This window comes from Pygoscelis adeliae, unplaced genomic scaffold (genome assembly GCF_000699105.1).
Source record: "Pygoscelis adeliae isolate BGI_AS28 unplaced genomic scaffold, ASM69910v1 Scaffold45, whole genome shotgun sequence".
Lineage (NCBI taxonomy): Eukaryota > Metazoa > Chordata > Aves > Sphenisciformes > Spheniscidae > Pygoscelis > Pygoscelis adeliae.
Genome location: NW_008825114.1, coordinates 4,385,903 through 4,411,160, shown reverse-complemented (window position 1 = coordinate 4,411,160; position 25,258 = coordinate 4,385,903). Strand labels below are relative to the sequence as shown.

The window sequence follows — 25,258 nt, the reverse complement described above, 5'->3', positions numbered from 1 at the left end:
GTTTACATGCACAGTTAATAACATTCTGTTTTAACATGGTGCTATATCTTTAGATGGTTAAATTCTTCAGGTCCAAAATTCAACCGTTTACTGTACTGCCAAAAACAAAGAAATCACAATGTATACTTTTCCAGCAACAGCAGCAATGAACAGGTCCTTGTAGAAGACACAGTAGTAAAATTAATCCTTGTGCTAACTTTTACCACCCGCTTTCTCTTCTGAAAAAGTCTCAGAAGGTTTCTGTTGACACTAGTTTTATTGCTCTATTATGTTTATAATGAAATATTATTATTTCTTTCCCTACAGAAACTATGCAGCATGAAGGGAGATGCTGGCTAGGAAACCACATCCAAATGACAAAAATTACTTGAAAATCAGACTTACCAATTGTAAGCTCTCACTTTCATGAAGACAAGCTGTTTGGAGCTTGGACTTTAGGGCTGCAGCGTGAAGCTGATGAGATGCTGTTTCTCTCACTAACATGTCAATTCTGGAACTTGCAAGTTGGTAGACATCCATAAAACTTTTAATCATGGCCTTTAAAAAGTAAAATAAATCATCAGTGCCAGGCAGGCTATACTTAAATGCCAAATAGCCTACATCCAAATTCATTACAGAAGACCTAACTTTTATTAATCAGAGAAATCAAACAAAGGTTGGAAGCCAAGCAAAATTTCAGTCTCAGGACTTAAACATTAAAAAGGTCTAACATGGGATTTTGTATTCCTTCTAAGATCTTAAATATTAATAGCATTAAAGAAAAGCAAATGACTGTGCACCCTAATTAGAAGGTGTTTTGATGAGCTGTTTTCAAACATGCAGTACTGCATTGAGCAGCTGATACCATTTTTCGCTGTATTTAAATACAAGACAGTGCAAGTTCAATTTCTGTTTACAAAGAATCGCTACATGGTTTCAGGTAAATGTTCATACTTTCAAAATGAGTCGAGTTACTAATCCTCCCACTCCACGTGAAAAAAAAAAAATTAATTTGGCAGAAACAAAAGAAATACAGTAAACGTACAGACCTCTGAAAGTAAATAATCTGATTACAATATAGCTGGGAAAATATAATTGTTTTCATGTATATAGTGGAAGAATGTCCCAACCATGTAATATTGATCAGACTGATAATAAAGTTAGCAGCACAAGAGAGTACAAATGATTTGGCAGTACTGGTAACTTTATATCTACCCTAAATAGTGTAACACTGTTGAGATTATTGGTCTTCTTTACAACTGGTTAATCACATTTTATAAGTTATAGTTTTCCCTTCTGAAATAACCTGTAGCAAGTTTCTGCTGTAAGAACATATTACAGATAATATGAATTGGCCTTTTGAATGTAAGTCTGTGGTACAGGCGAAAATAAAGTTAGTACCACAAACAGGCATTCACGAAGATTTTTACTGTTTTCCTTTTTTTGTTCTCAAACACACTACTGCTTTCTGGAATAAAAGTTAACATAGCCGAAATAAATCAAGTTATTTCATTGTCAAATGTAGAAAACAGCAGTGGCAACTTAACACCACCATATCTTTTCTCATCAGTAAGAATATCCAAAATGTTTTACATACTATGGTGCCAGTCCTCAAAGTGTATTCACATAGCTCTGTAAGTCTGACGCTGTCAGCTCTGATCCTGCTTTTAAAATTTTTCATCCACATTCAACATGACTAAAATGCTGCAGCTCTTCACAAACAACACCGAGCAAGAATGTGGATATATCTCACACCCCATATAAAACTGCCTGAGAGTCTTCATATGGCAACTGCCCACATGCTAAAAATTATGTATGTTGAAATACATCTATGGACTGGGCCTGTGACACATAAGAAAGGATTATACCAATGTGTCATAACAAGCTGTGTCTCAAATCTCACAGAAAAAAAAATCTTATGTGTTCCTTTGATTACTTCCCACATGATATTTAAAGGTATCACTGAACTAGAATGCATAGAGACGATTCCTTACCTTCTATCCTTTTACCTCTGGTACCACAAAGCTAGCGAAGCCACTAACCTATACAGCTTCATCCTACTCCTCCAGAGCCACTCTAAGTCCATGCAGTTATCTGAAATAGCAGTTATCAATTCCTTGCTGCTCAACTCAGCTATTTCATTTTTTCTTTTGTTTAATGAGTTCAAAAATTTTCAATGTAGGAAAAATGTATTCATTCACGAGCTTTTATTTTCAGACATAGCAAATATTTTTTCTAAGACATCTAGATTTTTTTTTTAGTCCAGAAGGAAGCAATTTCTCAGCTAATAACGATTCATTACCGATATGGAAGGTAGCATTTATGCACCCATAGGTACACACTCCTTCCAGTATATTCCAACTCCCTAGCAACGAGTCAGGGTCAGTTTAGATTTCTCTCACTCAGAACCAGGTTAGGGAAAACAGTATTTTTGGGTCTTCCAGTGGGTGACGTGGAATCCTTGATAATGAGTGTACAGAACATTTATTCTAAATGCCATCTGAAGGAAGGCAAATACTTTGGGTTTTTAGACATGCCATTGGAAGGCATTCATTTACATATGATTTTACGTAACTCATGTCAGTCACGGATCTGTTTTCCACAATACAAAAGTTCCACTTATTAAAAAGCTTGATACACAGGGAATGGGCATAGAACCTGGTCACTTGCATGTTATAAGATCTGTCATATAATAATTAAGCACACCTCTAAAGGAATTCAGCACTTTTATTTAGATCCCTATTTGCACGTTACAGATACAAATATATCTGCAGCTCTGGAAACTGTACCATGGTCAACAAAGTCTGTTGACAGAATTTCAGACAAGGCACATCTAGTTCTGCAGAATTTTTTTCCTCTCCTGCTAAGGAGGAGTGTTTTCCTTTGTTTTTAAGTACACATAGCAATAAGATGTATACATAGTTTTTAAGTATACATAGCAATAAGATACTTCAGCAACCCTCCCGATTAATTTTTATCGCATAAAATTTGGCATTCATACACATCTGCAGGATCTGCATTTAAGTGAGTACTTCTGGTGTTTAATGTGTTGGTAATAGTGTGACATGCAAACTGGGAACAGAACGTGAAACAATAAAAATTTGTCTTCTGTTACAAATAAAAATGTTTTAAAAATATACACCAGAAAATTACTTCTGTTCAGAAAGGCCACATGTAGTGATCCCCGAACATTATAGAAGCCAATATTATTGCAACTCAGACCACTTTAAAAGTTAAAATTTCTTCAGATGAGTATTATAGGAAACTTAGTGGGGAGAAGACTTAACCAAGGAGGCCACAGCAATAGTGGGGCTGAAGAATACTAATTTTAAATGTTACTGGCTCTAGGTGTCCCTGCTTGAGCAGGGGGCTTGGACCAGATGACCTCCAGAGGTCCCTTCCAACCTCAACCAGTCTGTAATTCAGTAATTACGAAGTCTTCCCAAGAATGGAACAAGATGCAAGTTAATAATGGTTGAAATTTACATAGGACTGTCAATTTTAAGAGCAGAAATTGTAATGAATTACTCTGCACTAACCAAAGAAAAAGAGGAATTAATCAGACAGCTGAATGGCTTTTTTCAGTGACCTCTTCCCTTTCCTTTTACTCCACACAATGCCTTATTTTATAAAGGATTTCACTATTATTTGAAGTTCTACATCATGTGCTACTGATATGGCAGAAGCAAATATAATGGTAGGAATGTTTTCAATGTCAAAAGTGTCTTCAATGTGAGAGAAGACCCATGCTCCAACACTAAGTCAAGACTCAGGCAGCTTCATGAAACAGATGCATGACTTTCCCCGCTAATTGGCTGCAAGTCACAGGATAAAAATATATTCGTAAGGTTGGCATGGAGAAAGGATGCTTTTATATGCTGAAGGTGCTGGACTAGGCACAAAATTTGCAAGAGTGCCAAAGTCCCATTTTCAAATATAACTTTCAATGGACAAGTTATTTTAAGCCTAAGTACTTCTAAGGATCTTTTTTAATGGGTATTTACACACCTAAAACAGTGTCCCCATCTAGAAAATCCCCATGAGCACTTTATCTTTGAATTTAAAGTAAATCAGAAAATTTTGAAAACTTCAGGTAAGTGCTATTCATATGATAAAGCAACAAAGTATTTTAAATTTCAGATCCTTATTTATTTAGAAAATGGGACTCTGAAGATTCTGAGCACTGCACATCCGGCCGTTTTGCCTGCCTCCCCAGCTTGTAAAAACAAGGCCAGAAGACAGGAACATTGCAAAACCATGTATGTGCATAGCCATCTACCAATGCTCCAATACCCTGAATATACATAGATAAGCACATAAATAGATAAAAGAAAACATATCTAAAATTTAACAAAAATTAAACATATTTTAAGCGAAATTAACAGATGAGGTTTATTTCAAAGCAGCCATAAGGAAGAAGGTCCTTATGACCTGTTCAAAGATGACTGATCTGTAATACGAGGGTATGCAGAAAAATTTCTGGCTTAAGCTACAGGTTGGTGAAGCTAGAAACCTGAGTTGAGAGTAAAAATGAGACAAACTAATCTGATGCTGTTTATAAACTACAAACCGGTGAACTGCAGAGCAAAACAGCAACATTTAAGCTGTGCTTTCTTTCTCCAGATTAATCTTTAAAAGGACTGAGAACACTTAATATTAGAGACAGTCTTCCAGAGGACACGTAAAAACAATTTTTTTCTGATATTCCCTCCATGTACTTTTGAGTAACCAAAAATTTCCTTGTTCTGTACACCATTTCTAGAACCAGTAATTTTAAGGTGCACAGTGCTATAGATGCTTTAAAACAGCTTTTGCATGTATTACTAGCTATAAATTTACAGGACTGGAAGACTCCAATCTTCAGGAGTACTTTATTTAAAGTGAAAAATAGCTAATGCTGACAAATTACACAACAACCTTCAAGGAATCAGAAACATGAAAAGAAAATAAACCTTTTTTTTTAATTAATTTATGAAATTCAAAGGTTACTGGAACTTCAGCTGTTCTTAATTCAGTTATACTGGAAACTTATAACAAGAAATATACAGATCAGCATATGCAAATTAGCAGAAGACCTCTCATCAAAGTTTTAATGTATTTATTATACATTATAAAAACAGCATTTTTAATTCCAAATTAAAACACTGTACATGTTGTCTCCTTTGTCCTCAGTGCTTGGCTAATGAGAACACACATAGTACAAAACAATTTTTATTCAGATTATGAATTATAAATAATTGCAAATGGAAGTTTCCATTTAAAGTTTTAGACTATTCTGAAGTTACAAATAAAATATCAAGTGATTAAGAATCAGTTTCTTTATTTTTATATCCATGTTTATACCATTGACTCAGGACCTTACTGGGCCTGTTACCTTAGAACTGCATTCCTGTTCAGAAGGAACAAAGCTAAAGGAAGGAGACCTTATGTTAAATGATGCTTATTAAAAGGTATCAAACAGCCTAACAGCCTGACAATATAAGCACTGAGTTTGTAACATCAGATGCAGCAGCCAGAATAACAAGACCATCTACTTTACACAATGTGCTTAAAAAAAAAAAAAAGTATTAAAAAAGTCAAAATTAACATTTGACTGTTAGGTTCTCCCTTCAGGAAATTCTTCAACTAAAAAGAATGTTAGCAGGTAGTAAATTTACCTAAGGGCAACATACACAAAAAGATGAAAAAGAACAAGAGAAGGAATAATGAATGGACTTCAGAAGAATGAAAGATTAACTCTAGTATAACAAAGTGCTTAGATGTGAATCTGAAAAGACTGAGAATTTCATTTATGGTACAGAATTTGGCTGAAGTGCAGTTCAGGCAAAAGCAAGCAGTGTGAAAACAAAACTCCACGGAGTGGAGTTCTGCATGCTTAATGGATAACCTACAGAATGCCTGTCATTACTGCCTTGCTTCAAACTGACATAAATAAGATTAGTTAAAACAAGTCCAGAAAACAAAACATATGTCAATTACTTTTTGTTTTCAGAAGTAAGATTTCAGGATACTTCTTATAGATTTAAGAGAGCTATATTTGGGGAAGAAAGGATTAAAATTCATTTCACCCATACATTTTAGCATTTGAAAATTCATTCTGGCTGCCTTGACCCATAGTCCAAAATGTCTAGTGGCAACATCAGTGGAGGATGTAAATACAGCAGCTTCTCAGGCTTCAGAAAAAACCCTCAAGGGAAACAGCATTCAGCAAAATTGCACTTTTGCAGCTGTTTGGCACTTCTTTAATGATCTATTCTCCTTGTATCTCATTTTGACACTGAACTTTTTGTTGGGTTCCATTCAAGCGTGGCATGCACAATTTAAATGTGCCAAAAAGCAGGTCAGTTCTGTTACAACTTTTTTTTTTTCCCCAACGAAAGCTGACTCAGTGCCACACACAGGGCCTAACTCTATCCCCTTTGCTTCAATAACAATTACTTTACCCTGTAGGTCTCAGAGGATAGCCCAAGGGAATGAAGTTCTAAATAAAAGGCTAGATTCTCTGCAAGAGGTAATGACATGACTTCCTACATGAAAATTGAAAAGGGAGCATTGAAATTGACAGAGACTGAAAGGAAAGTGCTTCTACTGGAAACCACAGTGGATGGGCATAATAACAATTGCCATGAAAATTATTACAAAGTGTAAGAGTTTCAAAAATAACACTGATCATCCAGAAACTGATAAATTAAGATCAATGTGTTTGTTGGTATGATCAGGTAGAAAGTATCCTGAGAATTTTATAGCAAAGGAGCTACCTGCAGCCTTGACTACTTAGAAATATCTCTGGACCATGCAAGCAAATTACCACTTGTCCTGGTTTCAGCTGGGATAGAGTTAATTTTCTTCTTAGTAGCTGGTGCAGTCCTGTGTTTTGGATTTAGGATGAGAATAATGTTGGTAACACACCGATGTTTTAGTTTTTGCTAAGTCGTGCTTACACTAGTCAAGGACTTTTCAGCTTCCCATGCTCTACTGACTGAGAAGGCTGGAGGTGCACAAGAAGCTGGGAGGGGGCACAGCCAGGACAGCTGACCCAAACTGGCCAAAGGGACATTCCATACCATGGGACGTCATGCTCAGTACATAAACTGGGGGAAGCTGGCCGGGGGGGGCCACTGCTCGGGGACTGGCTGGGCATCGGTCGGTGGGTGGTGAGCAATTGCATTGTGCATCACTTGCTTTGTATATTCTTTTATCATTATTATTATTATTACTATTTGACTTTATTTTATTCCAATTATTAAACTGTTCTTATCTCGACCCACGAGTTTTCTCACTTTTACTCTTCCCATTCTCTCCCCCAACCCACCAGGGCAGGGCGAGTGAGCGAGCGGCTGTGTGGTGCTCTGTTGCCACTGAGGTTAAACCCCGACACCACTTAACAAAATTAAGAAAATGCAGATTTTTATAGGCCAATGTTTACATGCAAAGACCATTCTCACTGTCTGTTGCACAAAGTCAAGCATAGCTGCATGCAAAATGTAAAGGAAAAACAATGGCTGCCCTGAAGAACTTGTAGTTTAAGCTACAGCTATGGGGAAAATGCTACCAATACATCGCACCCCTTCCCATCTTCTTACAGAGTCTTGATACAAAAAGAACACTTCAGTCTGTCACGGAGGAAAAGAATTTTCAAGTAAATGGTTTTGGCAAGAAAGAAATGGAAACTGAAAGAAGTTTCAGGCTGGTACCCTTCAACTTTCTCTTGCAGTGTATATTCTAGACAGAGATGAAAGAAAGAGGGACAGGTAGTCTCTGAAAATAATATAAAGTCCACGTTAAAATGCCTCAACTGTGAGCATGAAAATCTGCTTAGAGTAAGCACAATATGTTACCACTGACAAGAGGAACTAAACAGCAGCAGTCACAACAGAAAAGTCAGGATGCAGTTTTATTAAAAAAATGGCAGTGTCCCATCACACATTCAGTCTTGAGGAGAAACAAGAGAGTAAAACTTCCCATCAAAGATTTACAAGTTGCCTGTATCTGGATGATGTTGCTCTTGGTCCATTGGAGTGACATCTTGGAACCATGTACAAAAGCTTAAGTATAGAATTCTGTTTTCACAACCAAATTCATAGAAGTAAAATCAATTTTAAAAAGCATATTCTTTCTTATTTTTAAGGGACTCCTACATATGGATAGGATATCCTATACAAGCAAATAAATTTTTATAAATAAATGTTACCTAAACACTAAGTCTTAACTGTCTGAAATCTAATGGATTAATTATAGGTGTATGTGTATGAGAACAATTTAAGGAGGGAAGAGAAGCGGACATTAATCTATCAAGTTACTAAGTAGGAAAATCTGAAGCAACTTCACATGCAGGGTAAATGTGAGATCTGAAAACTCTTCTGTTCTTCTGAAATGCTGTCCACAAACTATCCAACATAAGTAACTAACTCGACTATTTGCCAACGTAGTAGGAACAATGAGTTTACTGAAAATTAAAATACAGTTTTTTCATTGGTTTTGAAGAGCGCTCTATTAACTGAGACCAATTTCAATTACTTTTAGTAAAGAAATATGCTTTACAGACAAACAGATGCTACTGAGACATTTATGAATCTTTTTAGAAACTCATGAAAAAACACCAATTTAGTTTTAATCAGTGTAGAAAAAGTCTGTCGCTGACTCCAACAGAAGAAAATGATCACCCCCCAAACCTTGGTTCTGTATAGACATTTCTTAAATACTTTGACTAGAGGTATGAAAGGATATAGATTATTTCTTTCTGGCCACAAGAAGCATCTTTTCAATTTTGGATTAAAACATTTTCAAACTGAATTAGATAAAATATTTTACATATGCTTAGAAGGGAAATGTGTCCACTTTGTATTTTCCATGCAAAAAGATGAAGACAATCTATGCTGTAGTTGCCATTTATTAGAAGAGACAAAGGTCCCTTTTGGGAGGTTTAGTCGATATGACAACTACGATTATGTGGCTCATACATAAACAATCATTACTGAGTCCTAATCTTCGTATCAGATTTTAGGTGAATGCTCAAGTCTAATGGAGCCCAGGGGCTAGAAAACTGCACAAAGTTTTGTGATATAGTTACTTCATTTCCTTTGCTTTTCTTATGAAGTGCTCATGGCAGCACTGCAGTTTAATTCAACATAAATATTTCATCCCACATAAAGCAACATTTTGTAGTTTTGTAAGGAAACTCTAAAGCATACCTGTTAGGTTGGATAGCAAACTAATTTTTTCATTTTGGCTTCTCACCAAAACATCAGTTATGTGCACAAATTCATGGTGCCAGCACAGGAAAAAGCACCAGATAGTCTCTATAGAGAAAGTAATCATCTCGAAAAGATGAATTGCATTCATCAGGTAAACGGACACACCCTTAATCTAATGTCCACTGCCACATATAGGATGGACAGGTGTTCTCCCTTCATTCTTCCTAAACTCAGATGTTAGTGAGATAGCTAGTTTGCTTCATATATTCATGAACTTTAGGAAAATTTTTATTTAAAAAAATCCAACATACAAATGGCTAGATTTTCAATCAGACTTGCTTTCAAAACCTGATGTAGATAATGAAAATATTTTATTAGAAATTTCAGGGACAACTGCTCTTGTTCCAAAATATGAAGAGTCAAAGGAAATCTAAAGAGCACAGTACACCTACTACTGACCTTCACCATGAGTATACACATTAGCATCCCTTTTTCCAAAGTAAAAGTTGGAGAATATTGGCAATGTCTGCCAAAAGTGGTACTGACACCGAGCTTGACGATTTGCTATCCTTAAGCTTAGTATGAAATAAAAAAATATTTTCCTCCCAAAGTTTGCTTTTAACCATCACAATCTGAGGAAGAAGAATGAATAAAATGATCCCTGTCATCTCTGAATATCTAGTTCTACTAACAATGGATGTACAGCTGAAGAAAACCCTTGTTGGGAAAAACTGATTCTGTCTGTCTATCTTTTTGGCATTTGTCATATAGATGACAGAGTAGCTCAACTCAGAAAGGTATAAATCCCAATCAGCACATGCTAAAAGCTGGTGGATAAGTGAGGCTCCACTACACTGAAGTCTGGGCCTCTTCTATGCAAGAGGTCAACAAGCTAAGTTCCAAGGAAACGGCTTGAAAGACAAAGAGAAGACGACACTAACTTTTCTGTTGACAGAGCTCTGGTTGTCCTCATTCAGACCAACAAGTCAAAGACATGCTGTTACCTCATGAGCTTTTTTAGACAAAATTTTGGAAGACATTGATTTTCTGCTTTGTCTTCAGCAAATGCACCAAGTGCCTTTTCATTAAATAGAAAATTATCATCAGATTGCAGAACAGGATTTGAATTATTAGGTTGGGAGCCTGGCAAGTAAGGAACAGACTGTTATGGTCCATTCCCCTGTCTGGCCAACAGTCAACAATTAGATCCAATTCCTTAGAAGCATAAGAGATAAAGTGACTTTGTCAATTCTGTTTATAAAACTGGATGCTTATAGCAACACTGAAAGGAGAAAACTAAGGAGGATAGGCACTGGTGAGATGAGTTCGTCTAGAAAGCATGAAGTATTCTTCAACAATAGGATCAGAAGTAAACTACCCCATATCATAGGGTATCATAATCAGATTGAGAAAGCCCTTTTTAGTCTTTCTTTTTTACCAGATTTGGTGATGACTGCAGGCACCACAACATCATGTGCTTGAGTGGTGACCTTAATGGTGGATCAACAAAAGTGGCTGATTCTTCTCCAAGGATCCCAGGCTATCTTCTCTTATGAACACCCTAGAGGACAGCATTTTCCAGACTACCTCTGATGTTAATTGGTTACTACTTCTTACGCATTTTTCAGAACTGGACCACTACTTGCAGTTAGGTCATTTATGAGCAATTGTGCCTATGGATGTTGGTAACATAGAGAAATCACTTCCACAGCTTACCAAATCTAGAAACTATAGATGATTTCTACTGTTATTCATCTGTTTGCAGTTCAGAAGTGAGGAAAGTAACCTGAAAAGAAACAACTACTGATGGAGTGGCAGAGAATTGGAGGTGATTATGAGAGACAATGCCAAAGTATGACTAGTATAAAGAAGGTAAACTGGGAATATTTATTATCATTAACATATTAACATTAAATGAAATAGCAGAAACCATTTTCAAAACAAACATAGAAAATAGTTTTTCAGAAAGTGTGTAGTTAAGCTGCAAAAGTCCTTTCCACAAGTCATGTGAATGCTTAACTTTACATGGGTTCAAAAAGCAATGGGACAATAAATGGCTGTTGAATACAAAAATATGAATTTTGTTTCAGGAGGTCCTTGAACTAAAATGGTGGAGGCTGGGAGAAATTCTGGAGATATTTTAGCCCTATTTCTTATACTCTCTTTTTTTTTACTTTCCCCGTCCAACCTGTTTTTAAGCAGGGACAACCAGATTTACTGCTATTCTATGTGCCCTCTAGGCATTAGATGTTTATTCAGTCCCACAGTCTATTTCCCAAAGGAGTAAAATTTGCAGCAAGTCTCACATGGAATAAATGCAGAACAAATCAAGCATCTAGGATAGCGACTTTTGCCAAGGTACAGACAAACATCACATTTTGACATGTAGGAAACTGGCTGCTCAAAACCCAGTCCTGTGGTCTTTGCAAGCATTTGTAAAAACTTCAGAATTTAAACTTCAACTTGTAATCTTTAGCTTGCACGATACTAAAGTAATTTATAAAAAAAGTTATTCCTTTGAGAATGGGAAACTGCATGGAGAGAAAGTCTGGCACTATAGGCAGGAGCAATGACATGATGCTTTGCTCTCTAACCTCTCCCTTTAGCATTTGTCAATTATGATACGATCAGGAAGAGGAGGACCTACAAATGGGTGCTGGTATTGGAAAAGAACACACAATCTGCCTCTGAACAGAGAGAAGTCAGAACTAAAATACAGTCTTCAGGCATTAAATGGGCATTGCAAGTTTGCCCCACAGGTGGAATGGATGACCGTTTCCTCCTGATCTTTACCTTAGAACTGCACTTTTGTCAAAAAAGGTCATGATGTGGAAGCAATCCAAAGGAATCTAAGTATAAGTTCTATCAAGGTTCCACGAGGATAAAAAAATGGTGGCCTTTCCATGGATATTATCTTTCTAAAAGTCATGAAAGACTCAATCCTTTGCAGGTAAACTTGCCAAAATGCAGGCTGTGTATCCCTATTATTCAAGTTTACAAAACAGTTCCACATTCGCCCTCTTTCCATTACTTTAGCACCGTCCAGCCCTCTCCATTTTCTCCCCACTCCCTAATTTCTTAACACCTTTTTGCTTCTAATGGGAAAAGACCATAATGAGGGAAGAGACCAAAATAAAGGGAGAGTTAAATACGACTATAATGAAATTGGGTACTGCAATGGACAAGTATTTGTTAAAAATGAGTGCCCTATTTCAAGTATATTTGTCCTGGAACACCTATAGTGATAGACCTTATCAATCCTAAGAATTTATGTTTTTCACAGAACTTGTGACCTTAGGATTCTATCAGCACATATCACTACACCATCAATCAATTCAGTAACTGAAAAATCAAGACAACAGCTTCAAAGTAGTTCATTATGATTCCTGCAAGATAACAATGTAAAAAACGAAAATTCTCAGGTAACAACATACATGAATTTATAAGCCACAATTTACACACCCCTACCCCCCCAAAAAAAACAAACTCCAAAATGAATTAGTAGCCAATTGGTAGAATTTGGTAAAAAACAGCTTAACTTTTGATCCTTTCAAAACTCATCCTCTTCAAATTTCACTTCAGTGGTATACCACTTGGGATGCTATCCCAGTTTATTTCTTCAGTGTAGGACAACTGTGGAATTAACAGAACAGTCTCATTTTTTATGCCTAGTTTTATATTCTGAAAGGTTTACTGTGTTTTTCTTAATCCTTAAGTTGCATATTCATTGCTATATTTTTGTCTAACTGCTGTCACTTATATTGTCATGCAGAAGGGCAAATCGGGGTCAGTTTATGTAAGCGACATCAATCTGAAAAACTTCATCAGTCTTTATTTCAAGGCATTATGCAAAGAAAGCTGACATTAAGAGAGCCTTAACTGTCAGCAAATGAAATCAATCAGCAAATCACTAAGCCATAAAAAACTCACTGAAGCTGTAGATAACCCTTCCTCTTCCAGGTCTTTAACTACAAGGCCTACCAAATGCAGTATCTGGGCAGAATTGTCTCCCTTGATTCCATTACAAAATTCTTGCACTAATATAGTGCATTATTTAATAACTTTTTCTTGCTCAGTAAGCTATTGATAAGAATAACAAACAGATAGAGATATGTTTTATAATAACGGAATACTAAGCAGCTAAGTGAAAAAAGACTAAACAAAAGATTCAGCATTTGACAAAGTTTCTTTTTTTAGTTTAAATGTAATTAAGAATAGAAAAGTTTCTGTTTCTGCTACTAAGATATTTGTGTAATAAAGTCTATTGCCTTATTAACTCCTATTGCTTAGACTCACTTGCTCAGCATTTCTTGTTAGTTTTTGAAATTAAAAGAACCAGTACAAAAAAAGTAAGACTCCAGACAATTCCTAATCTTTCATGGTATTCACTTCATGAATTCATTTTGTAACTCAAATGATTATCAACAGTTTAACTGTTGAATGGGCTTATCCGTGTTACAACAGTACACGCTGCAGACAATATCAAACAATACAGTCACATCCAAGCTACGCAGTGGTTATCTGGTAAAATTACACCTTTTCTGAAGATACTGTGCATAGATAATCCCATGCAGTTCTGAAAGATAGGATTTCTGAAGTAAGAAAAATTGCCTAACAAACAAGGTGCTGTGAAAACTATATTTGTTATTTTCTGTTATTGAGCAATGTTTTATTTTGTAGTTACAGCATTTAGGAGTCTGCTCTTATTCACTGAGGCAGCTTTGGATACATATTGAGATCACCACATCTCTAGAGTAATTTTTCTCATAAAAGAATAGTGACTAGAAGTCAATAAAGATGCTTCCTGTTGGGTCCTTATGCTATAAGATGCAGCAACCTGGTAACCAGTTGGAAAAAAAACCCATCCCAGGATTACAAGCAGAAGCAAAACTAAATAAATAAACTTGGTGAATTAAGACCATATTTTACACAGTTCTTATAGAGCTTTCTTGCATATCAGCACAGATCATTGATAAGAGATTACCCACATGCAACAGATATGAATGTATGAAAAAGTCTAAGTGGACAAAGGCAGATAGTTACACAATTGCTTGACAGGGTCAAGAAAGAAAATTTTCCATTAAGAAAGGTTACTGAGAAGTAAAATTATTATATAGTAACTTTGGCATTCAAGATAATCAGCAGCAGCTCTTAACCGAAAGTTTTTACAAAACTAATAATGCTTACAAAAGAGGCTGGACGAGAGTTAGTAGTTTCACAGGCATAAAGAGACAGCTTTCAGTAATTGATTAATTGATTACAGATACTGGTATTTATAGTCCCATAGTGCCAAAGACTTAACAGGGTTGGGGTGCAATCAGTGTACCAGCTAAGCAAAAAGCCTTCTGAGAAGGGTTCTTCATATAGTCTCTATTCATTTATTAGAATGAAGAAAGGCAAGGGAAAAAACAAGAAAGTGAAAGAATTTCTGAGAAAGTGTTTTAAGAGGCTAATGATAAGGAGGGGGGAAATGAGGAAAGGAAAGAGAGCAATAAAAAGCCCATAGAGGAGAGCGAGGAAAAGACTGCTAGAAGAAATGCTGTGAAGAGGAGAGGAAGTTGGGAACACAGTTAACCTGCAGAAAGGAGAAGGGGTGTGAAATTCAAATTATAAAAGGCAAATTTCCAACATCACTGGCATTTTGAAGATGCCTCACTTTTTATTTTTTAAATTGTGTTTTGCTAACATACATTAATGTTATGTTTTAAAGGAATTATAGTTAAAATAAATTATGCTAAAATGGCTTCTAAATATTTATCATCATGATACAACCTATCTGGAGGCATGACTCCAGATACCAGCTGAACACATTCAAGGAGATTAAATTAGAGTTCTTCATGTTACATCTCTTCAGTCTGGTTATTCAGATTTTACTTAGTTGTTAATTATTGTTTCTTAAGCCCTGCATCAACTTTATTTTTGACAAATTGAAGTTTGCAAAAGGTCAGGGTTGCAAGAGGTGTCATCCCACTCTAATGAGTTTAAAACACTAGGTAGGAAATTAGTCCTTTTGAAGAGGAGAAGAAAAGAGGGGGAGGGCAGGCCAGGTGCTATTGATAGCAGCTGTTGAACTCCTGGAAAATGAAGACCCAGTTTTACCCAACAAGAAGCAGCAGTCCAATTCCAGAGGAGGCAGCATTCTGGCCTCTGTAATGAAATGGATAGTTCCTTCTGTGGGTGAAATGGTGGAAGTAAAAAGAAAACACTGGAAGTGTGTGCATGTTGGGTGCACGTATATATAAATGCACTATCTTCAAGACTCTCTTAAAAAGGTTTCTCTTTTCTGAAGCATTAAGAGAAAAAAACCACAATTATTTGTTCTTTTAACAGCCATGCCATTAAAAAAATAAAGAAAAAGGCTCCAAAACAGAAGTATGAGATTTAAAATACTAATAATTCAGTTTTCAAGCAGCTATTCCACGATTAATTCATCCCATTAAGAAGTGATTTATGTTTGAAAGACTTGGCCTATGCAGAGGATAAAATCTGATGACAGAATTATAATGTTACCTTTGAAATCACTTTCTTCCTCAATTTGGTAAGAACTTTTTTATTGACAAGTAAACACAGGAATGAGAAAGTGTTTATTATTTTGAAAAAAATTATCAGCAGAATTATGCATATCTTTTACCTTCTAATCTATCAAGCATAAATCTAAAATTAATGAACAAGTGAAAATAAATACAAACTAAGAAGCTCCTAATGCTTTAAACTGCATTTATGTTGTCCCAATTAATTAGAAAAAGTGGACCTACAACACAATCAGATAATGCATGACTATATCATACATGAATACATAATTTACATAAAATAAATGGTAAGAACCTACTCCTTCATAAATTTATAATGATTATACACTGAGACTGAAGATATGTCAGTACTTGACTATATTACTACCACCACTATAAGCCTTTATGTTATTACTGCACTTTTCATTTCAAATTACCTCAAAACACCTGAGAAACGCAAGGGAGTACATGTAAACCCCACGTGGACTTTCTAAACCTGCATGAACAGATGGACACATGCTGAAGACAGAGACAGAGGGAGAGCAAGACAGAGGGAGCACAAGATGGGCAGGGTGGGAGGGAGAGGGAGAGAGCCAGAGGCAGAGGGACAGTGGGGACGGAAAGACAGAGAGGGAGGCAGAGCAAGCGAGACACAGACAGAGTGGGAAAGACAGGTACATGGAGCAGGAGAGAGGGGCAGAGACTGAGAGAGAAAGACCGAGGCAGAGCAGCAGGCAGAGATGGGCCTAGGGAAAGCACGAGCATGCGTACAGCAGAGAGAGCAGGCACAGCAAGGAGAGGAAGAGCAGGAGCAGTGGAGAGTGAGGGCAGGCAGTGTGCACAGAGCAGCGAGCAAGCGTGCGGCAGAGAAAGCACACATGCAGTGGGGAGCGTGCACATAGGATGCAGGGAGAGACAGCGTGCAGCAGACACCAAGAGCATGTGGCAGAGAGAGAGACAAAAAGAGAGGGAGACAGAGGCAGACAGACAAGACAAAGTGAAACCTTATCCATCTCAAACCCACCTGGAGGAGAGAAAGCACACCACAAGCGTATAGTGCCTTTCTAAATTAAGGGAGAGCTTAGTAATGAAAAATACAGATTCACCTACTCGAGTCCTCGGTTATAATAAACTAAAATTTTCTTAATATGCAAGGGATTTCCAACAGTCAGGTCAATCTTACGTCTCAGGTGAAGGGCAGCACACAAAGAACTGCTTTCTCCTAAGACCTATAAATACTGACAAATATAGATATATGTATGTGCATCCCTGTTACACCAGAAGCCTGCCTACAGACTCAGCCTCACATCTGCTTTTTCATACACTACAGAAATGCATTAATATTCACATCCTCATTAAAGTCACTCACAAAACTTGCCCATTTGGATTCTCTAATTCCTATAAATCCTGTAAAACAGCAACGCAAGTTCATCTGTGAATATCGGTTCTCTTCCAAACCAACATCCAGAAGTCACATCATATCCTTTAGCAACCAGATATTAGAAGAAAGAAGAGGCCCACCATGCCAAATACTGACCAAAAGCAACTACAACAAATTAATAGGGCCAATTAACAAAATACGCAAACGGAGACTTTGAAGACAGAGGTCAAGGTAGTTCCCATGACACAGAAAATGATTACTCCTTCCCTAATTGCACATCTGCAGGCAGCTACCACGTGTGAACATCAGTGGCTGTCTGATCACACAGCCATATGCATGTCTTTCGGTCACGCAGCGTATGTGATTCTGACAACCACAGCTAGTTTCTTGTTGTCACTGTTTTTCACTGACAATGCCTGAAAAAATCTGTTACTTCTATGTATTAGAACATCTGGGACATCCTCCGTAAAGACGGGGCTCCTCTACTGTGTTTAAACAGCTCCTGTACCTCCTGTAAAACCAACCTGCAACAGCAGATGCAGAGCATAACCTAGGTACACGGGACAAAGCCACTGATTTGTATGTTGTTAGTCTTTCTCTGTTTGGGAATCAAGCACTTACACATCAAGTATACATTACACATCCTATTGCTATTGCAAAACTAGTCTGAGGTACCTAAATTTGCATCAAGAAGTTTCTTTCATAGCAGTTCTTACCCTTCTGCGTCTACATCTCCAAATAGAAGAAATTTATTGTGAGAGTATACCAATGCTTAATTATTTATACATGAACGTTTAAATCTTATCTGGTTTATCTGGGGACTTTATGCATTGTTTTTTAGGTCAAATTGCTTGCCATGAGCATTAATTACATATTTGATGTAGAAGTACTTGAGATAATTCAGAATGAATCTTCTGAATGACCACTTTTTCTGTAAGCCAATAACCTCTTTCAGAAGAGAGAGTTAAGAGAACATTATTGTCTTCCTAAAGGTGTAGCACAATTCAGTTTTGTATTTTGTGATGAGCTGATAACCTTTACTGGTTAATTTCAACAGTCATCTGCCAAGCAAGACTACTAGAATGAGGAATTCCATGTTATTTCAGTTGTTCTTTTTCACCCTATATCCTGTATTTATTGGAAGCTTCACATACAGTTTCACTTTTGCCTTCAGTGGGAACATTCAGGCATGGCCAGAACAGCACACCTTGAATCCTGTTCTCATGTGTTTCAGGTGCTTGAAAATAACACTGTATTTTCCACTTTCAAACTTACCTCAGTAACAAACAGTACAACTTTGTAACATAGCGTCCTTCACAGCAATCAAATACCAGGTGAGAGTGTTTCAAAGCTGTAGCAATCATACCATTTTACTTTTCGAGATATTGCACTTTTTTCATTACTTATCCATGTCAAGTGACATTTTCAAACTCTTATATTAATTCTTATAACAGTTTCCAAGAATTTTACAAATGCCTACAAATTAAGTCATACTTTCACTACTTGCATGGGGCTTTAGAAGACAGTGCAACAGCATTCTTGTTGAATAACTTACATTTCAATCTATTATGTAATTTTGTAATTCAAGAGCCATTACATAAAGTGCAGGCTTTGGAGAAGATACACAGAACTTTGTGTCCCAAATATTTCATTTCATTAGCTAAAGGTCTATCACTAGAGTGTACAACACATTCTTTAACAGATGCACACCACTTCCTATACAACTTAACAATTATTTCATTTGGGAATGACAGGGGGTTTATTTCTGTGTTTGTTTGATCAGCCCTGTAAGCATTCATACTATTTGGAATGCTGGATCCATTTGCTAGAAAAAACAACTTTCTAGTTTTACAAGACAATTAATTAAGTGTGCCACAAAAAAGCGGATCTCTGATAGCTTAGTTCACAGTCAAGCAACTTAGGTTCATTATGCCAACCTTCTTTGCACTTGTCTCCTATAAAGAAAGCATATTTTTCCCAAGAAACATTCATATAGAGATAACAGCAATTTAAAAATTCCAAGACTTCCTGTATTCCCAATGACAAGAAATATAGGTCGCTAATGCTGCTGAGCCCATCAAGTAAATTAAGGATAACAGATTTCATTCAAAATGCCTTTAAGAGCCACTTGCTTTCTGAAAAATTTGGAAGAAAGATAACCTATGCAGATGTGTATGCACATACAAATATACTAGCTTTTCTTCTTCCTCTCATATGATGAAAAAGTGATACACACTGAACCGATGGATATAAAATTATTATTAATTACTGATTCCAGCCACCTACTACGAACTCGATGCATGAATAATAAAAATAAAACAATGCAATCTTCTGTGAGTACTCAACAGTTCTGATAGCCACTGCTTCATCCCTATCATACTGTCTAATTTAGGATCTCAATTTTTATGCAATTTTTTAAAAGAAACCATCAAATATCAATAAATTGAGACTTGGAAAAAAAATCCTCATGTCTAACACTTGCAGATAATAAGGTCTTTAACTGAAATGTACTTGTCACAGACTAGCTATAAAATACATGTAGTAGTAGCGGTTAGAGAGACCATGCACGCAAACAATTCCACTGGTTTTAATAAGAAGTGTCCATGAAGTGATTACTAACTGCTTACCTCATTCAAGATTGCAGGATTGCCCTTAATATAGTTTTGCATACAGTGAAATTAAAATCAATTAGCTCACTCCCAGCTATAAAAGGGAAATTTTATAATAAAATCTCTATAATGTACTTAGAAAGTTATGAAACAGGCACTATGTAACTAGAGACGAGGAGACGGAAAGGGAAAGAAGGGAAAGGCAGGGAAGGGAAAAAGGAACTGCACAGTGAGATAAACTGTGAACCATTGATCCTGTTTGTGTACGTACAGAGTAACCACGTATAATTGGAGCTGTCGGGTGACCAAAAAGTATGTTTACAATACTGCACCACCAGTAAGCCACCCAGTGCATACATTGCTATGTGTTAGTTATACCACTGTACAAATGTGAAACGCAACGTTTTATACTTCTGTTTCTCTTCATCTTCTTAGAAAGAAAGAAGGAATACGCTGTCTTATAAATGCCTCTACAATCATTCTTCGGTCAAAAAAGAATGGGAGTTGGGATGTGACAAAAAAAAAAAAAAAAAAAGGCAGCTATCACTGAAAAGGCCACCAAATTAGAAGAGCAGTATTTAAAAGCTGGTGATTTCCATGACAGCTTCTTTGAAAAGATGCCACCTGTGGAACCTTTTGCACAGCCTTAAAAGTGATCATGACTGTACTGGGGAAACATTTGCCACTCTACCCTCTGCTAGAGTCGTACAGCTGTGTTAACTAAAGTTCATGGGAATCTCAGGTGTTACATTTTACTACTTTATTATGGAAACACAATAATACACACATACTTTAAATCTTTATCATATTGAAATGCATGCATGCAAGAGGGCAACAGTAAGAAATGTCCAGCTTAGAATCTGCATTTCTTGAATGTTTGATTTTGTGACCCTGTTCCTGCAATTATATACTACATCTAGAATAGAAAATCTACAATAAATTAAAAAGGATTACTACAGAAATGTACACACACTGTGCAATACTTGTATTGTCTGACTTCCTTGCACTTTACATGACTAGCTTTGCTCTCTCTGGTTCATATAGAAGAGCACAATGAAACAAGTATGTACTCACTCTGCCTTTCCTTCGCTTATTGAGAAAACAAAATGTTCTGCCTTTAGCAATAATGTATCACAAGAATGAAGTCATTCTGTACAGCTATAAAGACTAAGGGATAGTTTATGTGTAAGAAGACATAACAAACTTAAAAACAATAAGGAGGCATTGCACAGAGTCCATTTTCAGAGCTGAAAATATGTACATATTCAGTTCATTTCTCTTTTTTCCCCATTGTTTCCTCCTAACAAAATTAGTATTTTGAAACATTCAAGTCTTTAAATCTACATGAACAAAATAGCTTCTGTATTTCAGTATTCCAAATAGCAGTTTCTTTTATATTAGGAATGCTCAAAAATCACTATTACTTCTAAAACTGTCACATGGAAAAATCTGATACTGACCAGAAAGCAGCATAAAAATCCTTCCCCCCCATTTTATTTGTCTTGCTTAAATTATGGGCAAGAGGAAAGGGAGGGTGGGATAGGGCGATACTAATTTTCAAATGTAACATTTGCATTTTTCCATGCTCATATTCCCGTCAGTTATTTAACATTATAACTGCAAAATTAAAAGTTCACATCATCTCTGAAATACCGTATTCAAGAGTATATATGGAAATTATTTCTCTTCCAAGTGTTGCCTGCAATAGTTCTGAAGCTTTTTGTTCTCCACACAGTCAGAGCAGTTCTTGTTCTACCTCAGATGCAAAAAAGGAAAAAAAGAAACAGGATTATTTTAGACTCTAACCTGAAATGCTAAAACCTCTGGCCTGCCCTTCAGCCCTTCCACTGCAAAGGTCTCTAGGTGCAGTTTGGGTAGCTGCAGGGTGAAGTCATTCCTGGTTGCCGCAGTCCGTGACAGCAAGGTCTGATCTCTGACCTAAAGGGAAAAAAACAGCATCAATGGTAATTCCCCTTCAGACACATTAACTGGGATGAACTGGGTCCCCTTGAGCCCACTGAGTGGACTTGCATTGATCGCTGGACCTGAAATCCATGAATAAATTTAGGACTAATTGATTTTTCGTTGCAAATAAATCTCTAATTCAGAGTGCTGGGAGAGAATGTTAAGAAGAAAAAAGCATCTTCCCCTGGTCTGAAGTGAGAAGGAAAGAAGGGACACTAAGGTCTCACAAGCCCAGCTGGTATATACATTTCACAGATCCGTCCCCTGTAAAAACCTCATAAGAAAAAGAAATAGTAATTGTACTTCTGACTCAAACAAACATCAGCTATGAAATTAAAAAGTTCATGTGATCATACAAACAAGAAGCTGGCATGTGAGTTCTGTCTTCTGGTGGGAGATCGTATCAGTCCTGAAAAATAAGGTTCATTTAATATCAATTCCGTTAAACGCCAGATTAAAATGAATAATCCTAAAACAAAGCAAAAAACCCCAACCTGTAGCTCTGCAATTAACAGAAGGAGAAAAAAAAAAAAAAACAACCAAACCCAACAAAGAAACCCAAACCCCAAACCCCTGCTAATAGATTTCTTATTCTGGACTCACTATAAGAAATAATGCACTAATTGGTATTAACCGACTTTTATGCAGTTTCTAACTATGCCAATTTGGAGTGGGAAATGCTACGATTTGCACCAAATTCAGACGGTCAGATATTCAGTTAGTTTTGCAGGCAGCCTGAACCGAAGGGATGAAACAAAACCCCCAGGCAGTATCAGTGTCATTTCCACACCGGGCCACGAAGGTAACCGGAGGCCGTTGGTGTCACAGTGCCACCTGCCGACTAGGCGAGACACTGCCGGTAACGGGGGCCCCGGCGTGCCGCCGGCCTGGAACCAACGCGCAGGTGGAACGCTCGGGCGACGTGCAGAGACCAGCGCTTTTGTCTTGAAACGCAACCAGCCGGAGGAGCGCTGCAGACGAGACGAATGTTGTTGCCGTTGTTTGAAGCGCGACATTTTCCCACATACTGCAACATGTAATTAGTCCATCAGCATGGCTGTGAAATCACACGTATTTAGCACCTGACTTCCATGGACACATCACTTACGTTCATGTACCGTATGCTGCCACACACTCGCTTTTCATTCTATTTAATACAAAAACTATCATGTCCACCTCCAGGAGATCCCAGCAGCCAGATGAGATTCTAATACAGATGAATAGACGCACGTACAAATATATATTAGTACAAATGAAGAGATAAAATACATTCATTTGGCATAGACTGTATCTGTTGAGTAGCAATAGCCAGTACCGCAAAAATAATTCACTGTCTTTAACAACAATATGCAGTCTGATACTAAAACATATACTAAATATATACTAAATACATATAAATCAATAATACACCATTTACTAAATACTATTTAAAATAAATTTCAGTTTTTCTTAGAGCCTCCCTTGCCCAAAAGAACTCACCAAACGTGAATTAAAACATATGCCCATTCATTTTAAATCCCAGATTACTTTTTTGTAACCACTTACAAAATTAGATTTTTGTAAAATGTTGATTATGAGTGAACATATTTCAAATAATAGCACAGCCTTTGAAATCTGCTCTGTTTGAAAGAAGTATGCATGTGTAAGTCTACTGATAACAAAGAAAAAAAGATTTTATTTTATTCGTTGCTCTATTCTGTGGGAATAGGGAGCCCTACATTTCCCAAGTTGACCTAAAGAATTCCTGTCAATACCTGTGGCTGCCAAACATATGCACTATGATGCAATTTTTATAACAGGAAAGGTCCTCTACACATTTTTTGCACACATAGTGCACTAGGTTCAGGATATACAGTCCCGTGGAACAAACCATACTCTCCAGAGCGTTCTGTCAGCATGTGTAACTCCGGTCAGATGTTAACCTTGCTGAATATAACAAAATGCGTAACTTTAAATACAAACATACACACACACACACACACTTGATTTACATTTTCATAGCTTATATATCCCAACTTTTCAGTGTCTTTGCTGCCAGTATGCACACAGATAAAAGAAAACATTAATGTGGATTAAGGTACTAAGAATTTATCAACATCAAACCACCAGTGTTTTGCCTTCTACCCTTCTGAACCATAGTCAATAGATCTAAATATTTTACTGCACCCTGGCCAATTCATTGTTTGATGTTTAAAAACTCACCCAGAATCAAAGAAAATTTATTAAATTTCAGCCCCCAAATGAGATACTATTAGCTTTGAAAGTCAAGTTTAACTGCGATATTGATGATTCTCTTTTTTCTGTGACAAAATTCACAAGGGAAATCCCTATGTCAAAGTACAAAAGCAGATTGCTAATACTAGGGGGGAAAAAACGATGTATAAGCAATGTGGGTATAATACACATACAATACAGACCGTGGAAGTCCTTTTAACCATATTAGTTTCAAGCTCTCCATTTCAGTATTGGGGCCTGAGACTCACTGAACAATAAAATACAAAAGCCATTTTTTAAAATGGCTGATTGTGGTAAACATATGCCATTAATACCACTGCACCAGAAAAGTACATACTAGCTCCTTAAAGAGTTTGATATTTGATGTGAAGATTCACAACTAAAAAAACAACCCCAAAACTTTTTGTGTTTGTAAATACTTAGATCGTAAAGAGTGAATCTCATTATCAACATGCATACTGAGAAACAGAAAATGAAGCTAGAGTTTTCCTTTGAAAACTACTCACAAGGGTTCAGGAAAAATTATAAGAACAAAAGACTGGGCATATACTGTACAAATATCATTACATTGTTTCACTAAAAATTAAAACAATCTTCAAGCTGGCGACCTATTCAAGGAATGGAAAGCTATAATGGCCATGCCTGCATGGAATCACGCTGGATAGGCTGTACCTATATGAAATCTTAGTTAAGAACTAATTTCAACACTTCCTGACTATTTGCTTTTTGAGATGCAGAAAGATGACAGGAGTTGCGAGACTGTGATTATTTCCTCATTCTCTAAGGAAGTAAGCACAGTACTCACATACACACATTACAGAACTATCAGGTAAAGGTAAAACTAGTAATTTTATTTAAAAAAAAAACTTTTTTTTTTTGGCAGCTTGACAGGGAGGAAAACCATCCTATGTAGTTAAGCTTTATGATGCAAGTTTCAGAGCTTTTTTGTATTTAATGACACTTTTTTTTTCTCCACATGAAATCCAAAGCAAGACTACTTTATCTGAGAGGTCTCCTTAGGCTAGAGACCTAATGCTATAATCTAAAAAACATAATCAGCTAATCAGGTTCATTGCAATGATTAAAATGTCTAAAACCAGTTCCACTTCCCTATACTCAAAAATTAATAGAAAGAAAAACAATATATAAATGTATCTGTAGCCAAAGCTACTGAAGATTTTGGCTATTTCTGGTTTTGGTAAACATAATTTTGGCTGAGATGGTGAAAAGTTGCAAGAGTGATTTTATATGGAGCATAGTAAGTACTGCGACAGTGGGCTGCTAAGTAGATTTTTCAGTATAGCCTTAAATAAATACTGTCTGAAAACAGGCAAAATCACAAATGGATCCACACAACTATACTACAATACTCAAAACATTTTAAAA

At 36.6% G+C, this 25,258-nt stretch overlaps 1 protein-coding gene across 1 annotated transcript in view; it reads right to left on the bottom strand.

Moving 5' to 3' along the window:
* Positions 1-25,258, bottom strand: part of CCDC171 (coiled-coil domain containing 171) — a 160,700-nt gene that overhangs the window by 21,984 nt on the left and 113,458 nt on the right. The window contains exons 24-25 of the mRNA XM_009328066.1: positions 21,479-21,610; positions 385-537 (exon numbers count right to left, since the gene is read on the bottom strand). Coding sequence (XP_009326341.1) covers positions 385-537; positions 21,479-21,610 — 285 coding nt within the window. The remainder of the gene's footprint in view (positions 1-384; positions 538-21,478; positions 21,611-25,258) is intronic.